Consider the following 9,009-nt stretch of genomic DNA (forward strand, 5'->3'; position numbering starts at 1 on the left):
TACAAAACATATGTGGTATCGCAGTGCTTACTAATCACTTATCCGTTTTAGCTAATTTTTCGTGCCTAAATAATTCTCGCTATAATTGCAAAACTACTTTTTTCAGTGATTGAATCATTAAAATAATTTGTTGGAATGTTAAAACTAATAAGCATTGCTATAAAACGTTTTGACATTCTAGCAATTATTTTGACTTTCGAAATTATTTTGATTATTGAACAAAAATTATTTTCAGATTTGGATTTGGACGTTTTGACATTCTAGCACCTACATTTTAATAACTAATAAATTGAATTTCGGCAGCAACGACTTTAGCTGTCCCCATTTTAACGACACGTCTTAGCTGCCATAGCTATATTTTAGTTTTTTCGGCTAAAATATTCTTTTTTATGGAAATAATCCTATTTGATTAAAATACTCCTTTTTCTGCGGTTAATTAAGCGAGCACTCGGATCGCTGCATTGAGGTGGGAAAAAAAAAAATAAGATTACGAAATTTCACGGTGGGTTTGTTTCTAGTCTTGGTACTGGTGGAGACTGGGTGGCTGTGCGCAGGTGTTACTTGGCTAGTGCGTTATTATCAAACCTGTCCAGTGGACCAAGCTAAGGACGTTATGCTAGGTAAGTTTTGCATTAAAGTGCTGCGTTTTTTGATAGCGTAGTTTAAAGGGGGGTTATACCATCTTTGAGGCCTTAAAAGATACCTTATAGGTTTTATTTTTGTGGGTAAATAGATAACTTTATTATAAAAATCTATTTAGAGCACGTTACTGTATATAAGAAAGTAAAAAAATTTTTTAAATTTTTTTATGACAGATGTTTCTTATGTCAAAATATAAAAGAATTTGTCATTAATTTTAGCTTAAATTCATTTTTTAAATTAAAAAAAATTTGTTGTTTTACACATACTTAAAACTGTATTTCTTACAAAAATGAATCTACACCCAAAAATCTATAAAAAATATAAAAAAATTACGAGAAAGATTCAAAAAATTGGGCGTAGATTCATTTTTGTAAGAAATACAGCTTTAAATATGTGTAAAGTCATGTACTTACGTAAAATAATAATTTTTTCAAATTGAAAAAATGAATTTGAGCTAAACCTAATGACAGATTCTTTCATATTTTGACATAAGAAACCATCGCAAAAAATTTGAGAAAAATCGGCGTCTGACGTTTCCCGAGGTTTACTTGTAAGCAGATTTTAAATAAAGTATCCATTTACTCACAAAAAATCCCAAACTTTAGATATCATTTCGAAACCTCAAAGGTTGTATACCTCTTAAGGCGTAAGGATTTATAGATCATCTGTAAGCAGCTATCACACAAAGTATAGATATTGACAACATATAATACTTATGTGTGTCATCATAATGTATAACAATAAAACTATATCTTTATAAAATTATTTAACAATTAATTTAAGCATATAATTGAGAAGTAATTCACGCATTTAACCTTTGCTTATACAAATATAAACTTTACAGCTCAAATAAGAAGACATTCAAATAAAGTATTATTAAATAATTTAAAAATGTAGGCATCACAAAAATCTGCACATGCCTAAATTTCCTTCAGCAGCGTTTGGAAAATATATATTAACTTTTTCCTTGTTATACGCAACAATATTTTATTTATTACTTTACAAGATTTAATTTTTGTCTATATAAGTCAAATATGCCGCCAAAATGCGAAATCGATTTGATCTGCACCGAACAGGTTTGGTGATATCGAACTGGTGCCTGCTGGCATTGATGGTGGTGACCATTTGGTGCACGTATGATGCCGCTGGCAGGTCCTGGGTGAAGATGAAGAAGTATCAGCGCAGCATGAGGGAGGCGGAATCGAGGGGGGCAAGATTGCATTACAAGCGCAGCGGCAGTAGAAGTCGAAATTGGCGACAACGGTAAATCATCTGACACGCGAGAATATTTCGCAATTTCTTTTTCGCACGTTTTTCACGCGTTGCATCCTTCTCGGCGTTTTTAGCACAAGTACAGGATAGTCTCTTCTTTTCTCAATTTCGCGAGAATTTTCTTTATAACATTTTTTTTTACATTTTCTATGCGCATCGTAATTACAAGTTACATATAAAACGTTGAACATACCGCGTGATCACACATTTTTCTAAAGAGGAACAGGAAAACAGGATCTAATCTCTCATTTTATTTTATTTTTTTTGTACTCTTTATTGCCTCCGTGATAAACAAACGTGTAGAGTTTAATCTTGAACCTGCAGTTTTATTACAAATAAAACTCGAGAAAGCGGAAGGAGTAAGATATTACTTCGCGGGAAATAGGCTCTCAAAGGGTGCTCTTATTTCTAAATGCGTTCGTGCTTGCGGTTTTTTTTTTCACCGTGATGAAAAAAAACCGCGTCGTTGATTCATTTTATGTTCCACTGTCGCGAGATTTTTTTCTTCCCACGTGGCTTTTACGGCCATTTGGATTTATGCGTTAGCGGATCTTTGGTGGAGTGTCCTAATCTAAACGCGCGTGATATTCGCGTTGCAGAAAAGTCATACGTGCCTACCAGGACAGCTGGGACAATAGATGCAGATTGTTGTTCTGCTGCATGGGTAACTCCGATCGTAATCGAGTAAGTGATATGAAAAAAAAATTAATTAACAGAGAAGAAGAATAAATCTTTGCGTCTAACATAAGAATAGATGTCGAAAGAAACCTCGTGTAAGAATACATTTCTTAAGTGATATGAAAAAAAATTAATTAACAGAGAAAAAGAATAAATCTTTGCGTCTAACATAAGAATAGATGTCGAAAGAAACCTCGTGTAAGAATACATTTCTCAAAACTACTACTGTAATGTGTAAAAAATACTGAAAACAAATCTGTTGGAAATGTAGAAATAAATAAGTAGGTAAATAATTTAATACATTTTATTAAAACTTTAATTTAAGAAAGTACGAAGAAATATACTTCATTTTAAACCTTCGGTTGTCACACTTGACAAAATGACTTTAGAATTTTACATTGGAAAATTATTTTTTTCAAAACTTACTTTCTTTTACGAATTTTTTTTCAATATGATGCCACTTTAATTTTAATTTCTCAAAACTATTACCATAATATGTAAAAAATACTGAAAACAAATCTGTTGGAAATGTAGAAATAAATAAGTAAATAATTTTATACATTTTATTAAAACTTTAATTTAAGAAAGTACGAAGAGATATACTTCATTTTAAACCTTCGGTTGTCACACTTGACAAAATGACCCCAGAATTTTACGTTGAAAAATGATTTTTTTCAAAACTTACTTTTTTTAAAGAATTTTTTTTTCTATATGATGCCACTTTAATTTTAAATTTTGAAAACTACCATAATGTGTAAAAAATACTGAAAACAAATCTGTTGGAAATGTAGAAATAAATAAGTAAATAATTTAGTACATTTTATTAAAACGCTAATTTAAGGAAGTACGAAGAGATATACTTCATTTTAAATCTTCGATTGTCACACTTGACAAAATGACTCCAGCTTTTTACGTTGGAAAATTGATTTTTTTCTTAAAATTTACTTTTTTTAAAGAATTTTTTTTTCAATACGATGCCACTTTAATTTTAAATTCTGTACAATCAAAATACATTCGACAATGTTTGGACTTTAAGAATTAAATATGAACAAAAGGCTGATGAGAGTTTTTCTCGCGGTAATTAAGGCGCATGTAATCTTGAAATCTTGTATTAAATCTTTATTTCACACTTGTCTACTCCATGAACGTTTCAATTCACTTTGAATGATCTTTAGAATCTGAAGATGATTCAAAGTGAATCGACACGTTTATGGAGTAGACAAGTATGAAATATAAGACCATTAATACAAGATTTCAAGGCTGCATGCGGCTTAATTACCGCGCGAGAAACTCTCACCAGCTTTTTGTTCCTATTTAATTGACAATTTCGTTAATATTGTCTATTTAAGAATTTTTGCGATCCAATTAAACTATTAGTTTTTAAACGGCAGCTTTTTAAAAATTGGTTATGACAAATTGACCCCAAATGAATAAACTTGATCGAAGAAAAAAAAGATATCGACAACCGAAGGTTGGAAATGAATAGAAAAAAAAATTGAAATTAGAAAATTGAATTTTACCCAGAAGAAAAATGATTTTGATTTTCAACGAGGAATTGTGTGTTGTTCGCCAAACGCGCAAAATGTTGTCCTAAGAGAAGGAACGATGTGCTGTTCGCAGAATTCGTTCGCCGACATCGCCCGACTGCTGAGCGACTTCTTCCGCGACCTGGACGTGGTGCCGTCGGACGTGGTGGCCGGTCTGGTGCTGCTCAGAAAATTCCAAAAGATCGAGCGCGAGTTGATAGTCAAGCAGCGCAAGAACGACACGTACGAGTTCCTGTCGGGAGTGCCGGTCACTTCGCGCACAAAGTTCCTGTCCCTGACGGAGGACGGCGATCTGGTCCATTTTCAGCTGGCCATCCACTACATGCACTTCGCCCTCGCCGCCTACGGTTGGCCCATGTTCCTCGTCGATCCTTCCACCCAACTCTGCCAGTTATGCACTAGGTAATTATGAAGCTCCTAGTTTACTAGTTTAATTGTCGTGTTAATTATTGTATAATACGCATTCTTTGCTCTGATGAGTTATAACAACTAGAATATCATCACCAAGCGAGATTTCTAATTTTAAACAATTACTCTGCATTAAAAGCAAATTTACTTTAAATTAAAGATATACATCGCGAATAAAATATTTTAAAGAATAAAAAAATATTCTAATCTCGATTATCTTAAGAATATACTTTGAGCATCACAGATTCGATTCATTTTTCATATTTCTCACCACGATCGGTATAAAACTTGTGCAAGTTTATATTGCAAATTTTGAGTTTATTGCGGCGTAAGCATATAGGAAAACTTCCTGTGTATATGAAAATATTGCGCAAATAGGTGCTCCGATAGTTATAACAACCAGAATATCATCACCAAGCGATTTTTAATTTTAAACAATTACTCATTAAAAGCAAATTTTCTTTTAAATTTACATACGTCGCAAATAAAATATTTGACAGAATAAAAAAATATTCTAGTCTCGATTATCTTAAGAATTATTTAAAATAGAAGAAAATATTCTTAAGAATAGAATAGAATATTCTTAAGATAATCGAGACTAGAATATTTTTATATTTTCTAATATTTCTGTAAAATATTTTATTTGCGACGTATGTAAATTAAAAAAAAAAAATTTGCTTTTAATGAGTAATTGTTTAAAATTAGAAATCTCGCGCTTGGTGATAATATTCTAGTTAAAATATTCTATTCTCGATTATCTTTTATGTAAGAATATATATTCTTTTCTACGATGCTATCATAATTTTGATTCATTTTTCATATCTCTCACCACGGTCAGTATAAAACTTGTACAAGTATATTGTAAATTTTGAGTTTATTGCGATGTTAAGCATATAGGAATAAGCATATAGGAAAACTTCCTGTGTAGGAAAATATAGCGCAAATAGGGAAATATAGTGCGAGAAGAGCGAACGAGAAAGTATGGGCAAAAGAGTTAAAGAATATTAAAGTGGAAAGTCAATATATTGAAATATGAATAACTGCAGCGAAACGTAACTTTGTATAGGGTGAAACGAGACAAGTATGTACATACAATCGGGTCAGTTGCGAAAAGTTGTTAACTTAAAAAATACACTGATCCGCTCTCCGCGCTATATTTTCTGTTATGTCAATATTCTCACTTATAAATTACCTACAGTATGACAGTGTGACACGCCTGGCTCTGTCATTGTTAGTGTAACGCTCCATCCATCGCGATCGTATCGGCCTAAGCACACTGGCCGCACGACGTGCGGCCCCCGCTTTATCTCGTTTATAGCTATAAAGATTGAAAAGAAATCCGTTTTTTTTTTTCAATTTTTCCGCGGATTTTTTCGGTTTCTTTTTCAAGGGGTAGAAAAATTCGGTGGAAAATTTCGTATATATTCGAAAAACCTATCACATTATTTCATATTTGCAACACTTTGATACACTTTTCAAAATGTTAACATTTTATAACAAGCATATATTTATTGCTGATAATGTTAAACACAAGAGAAATAAAAAGCTATGATTACACAAGAATAATAAATAAAAAAGCAGAATTAATGTATTTTTCAAATAAAAAAACTAAATTATAAAATACGAGATCGAATTATAACTTATAAGAGTTATCAGCTTATATCTAATTTAATCAAAAAATTTACACATTTTAACGAGCAAATTAAAATAAAGCACATAAAGTCATTTACATTACTTTCTGAATCCCAATTAATATTTAATATAATGAAAAATTTTAAAAATTAGGTAGAATATCGTTAACATAGCAATTTTTTGCAAAAAAAATTTTTCGGAAAAAACCGAAATTTTTCTGGTTTTTTTCAACTATAATCTCGTTTATCTTCTGCTTTACGCGGATATATAGATTGCAATGTTGCTGCTGCCTTCCGTGCGGCGCCCGTCACGAGGACACGGCAATCGTCGAGGACAATTGTTGTCGGTGCAATTACGCCGCCCTGAGCAGGATGCTCGACCTGGGGGAGATCGAAGTCGTTTATGCGACCTTCCACGTTGACGTTGGCGAAACGCCGTTCTTCGTTGCGCTCGATTATACCAAGAGAAAGGTTTGTTCGCGCCCGTCGACGACGCGATGTTATCTCTCGAACGTCGTTCGTTAATCGCGGAGCTATACATTAGCCTCTTTAAACAGAGAGGCGAAGTTTACTCTCTTTCTCTCTATCGATACCCAGATTAATTTACGGTAAAGCGTACTTGATACGGTAAAGACAGCTTGACAGAATCAACTGTGAGTTGCGACCGGAGAAAATTTCATTATTCCTCTCTCAATAGCAGAAGAAAGTCAAATAACGAATTTTTCAGAGCTTTTTACTTACTTCGAATTTTCAAAGCTTCGAAGTTTGACAATAAGTTTATTTTTATTTTTTTTCTAATTTTCTTAATTGGGTTGTTTTATATTGATCATTATCTTTTCTTATTTACATATGTATCAAGTTTAATTATTAATTTGTAATATTTTAAATTATAATACTTTTAAATTTTTAATTTTAAGAATAATTTCGTATATTTTGTGAGCATATATATTAATTCTTTTTGTTTACAATATTTGTACAAATTTTCTGAATAAATTTATCATTTGCACGAATGTATTTTTCGAAACTTCGAAGCTTCGAATCTTCGAAGCTGCGAAGTTCGAATGTCGAAGCCTCCAAAGCAAATCGCCAGCCCTAGAATTTCTCGGCTTTTTACATCAGTATTCATGTCGTCGATCTATTATATTATTTTTTATTGTTTCAACATTTCTACACGCAAAAAAATGACTTAGTAATAGTAACTAAATTTCAATAGCTGAATCAAACTTAGCTATAAGAGCTACCGCCTTTTAGTGTCATTACTAAGTCCTGGCTGTTACAGATGAAAATATTCACTGTGACAAAAAAAATGTATTAACTGAAATTGAAAGCATATAATTAGTACAGGCAGCTAAAAAGATGGCATGCGTACCTAAATGTCTCATCATGCACACATTTAGCACGCAGAGCTAAGTTTATAGCTGTACGCGCGAAAATTTGATTTGAATTGATTCTGCAATGTGGCACTGCCGTATGCACATCTACAGCGCATTTGGCATTTATATTTTGCAATATATAAGCTAAATACTCCAAATATACTAATATTATTCTATTGCGAAGATAAAATAGCATAGTAGATTCGGCTGAATATCGTTTGATTTTAGCAGCAAATATTTTTTACTATAACACCTACATTTTAATAACTACAAGGAAAGAACGATTTTGTTGAAAGACTTAAAAATTTTGCTGAAAACAGATCTGAAAATAATTTTTTATTGAATCATCAAAATAATTTGTTGGAATGTTAAAACTGATAATTGTTATAAAACGTTTTGATATTCTAGCAATCATTTCGTACAAAATAATTTTGATTATTGAACAAAAATTATTTTCATATCTGGATTCAGCAAAATTCTTTCCGTGTAACAAATTGAACTTCGGCAGCGACATCAGCTGACCCAATTTTAACGACACGTCTTAGCTGCCGTAGCTGTATTTTAGTTTCATTGGCTAATCCTTTTTCTGCGTGTAAAGACTTTATATATTTTTCTTCAGAATTATTACCGGTTTAATGGATCTTCATAAATTTTTTTTTCTCCATCTCTTCCTTTTTCACACTTCAATCGCGCGTATCTTTTGCACGTATATATAGATTGTGATCAGTATACGAGGGACCTTAAGCATGAAGGACGTGCTGACAGACCTGAACGCCGAAGGTGAGGTGCTGCCTTTGTCGCCGCCAAGGGAGGACTGGTTCGGGCACAAGGGAATGGTGCAGGCCGCCGAATATATACGCAAGAAGCTGCAGGAGGAGGACATTATCGCGCGTGCTCGCGCAAAGGTAGGAATATTATGTGCAGCAAACGAGTCGCGCCTCGTCGCTCGTTATATCGAAATAGACGATATAGCCCCGAAGTATAGTTATCGCTGCCATCGCATTACTTTCGTCATTTGCATTGATAATCGATATAGCGCGGAGCAGCGAATGTGAGCGAAAATTTTAATTTTCTCTTTTATACATGTAGGTATACACAACAATAAAAAAATATATACAGGGTGGACCATTTTAATCCATCCAGTCGAATATCTCGAAAATCAAGCTCGGGAGAGAAAAATTTTTCAGACAAAAGTTGTTTGGTTTCGAAGGGACCATAAGATGGTACCATTGGTTTGACCTTGAAGAATTATTTGAAAGTCACATAAAAGTCACCTCAATTTTTTTAAATGGCATCCCCTATTTTTTATTACATATTCTTGTAGCTGACCTCGAGAGCTTTCCAAAACACTATAATCAAATGTTTCTTTATTGAATACTTTTCGAGTTATAAAGCTCCAAAATTGCAACTTTGGAGCTTTATAACTCGAAAAGTATTCAATAGATCGGAAGAGCACAC

At 32.8% G+C, this 9,009-nt stretch overlaps 1 protein-coding gene across 1 annotated transcript in view; it reads left to right on the forward strand.

Annotated features, from left to right (window-relative positions):
* Window positions 1–518: 518 nt before the first annotated feature.
* LOC105455830 (sn1-specific diacylglycerol lipase alpha-like) overlaps window positions 519–9,009 on the forward strand; it is a gene marked incomplete at its 5' end in the record, with an annotated part of 16,522 nt that continues 8,031 nt past the window's right edge. Inside the window, 6 exons of the mRNA XM_011699459.1 lie at window positions 519–620; window positions 1,719–1,905; window positions 2,514–2,598; window positions 4,213–4,541; window positions 6,451–6,649; window positions 8,268–8,456. Of these exons, the coding sequence (XP_011697761.1) occupies window positions 519–620; window positions 1,719–1,905; window positions 2,514–2,598; window positions 4,213–4,541; window positions 6,451–6,649; window positions 8,268–8,456 (1,091 nt within the window). The remainder of the gene's footprint in view (window positions 621–1,718; window positions 1,906–2,513; window positions 2,599–4,212; window positions 4,542–6,450; window positions 6,650–8,267; window positions 8,457–9,009) is intronic.

This window comes from Wasmannia auropunctata, unplaced genomic scaffold, assembly GCF_000956235.1.
Source record: "Wasmannia auropunctata unplaced genomic scaffold, wasmannia.A_1.0 LD335836.1, whole genome shotgun sequence".
Lineage (NCBI taxonomy): Eukaryota > Metazoa > Arthropoda > Insecta > Hymenoptera > Formicidae > Wasmannia > Wasmannia auropunctata.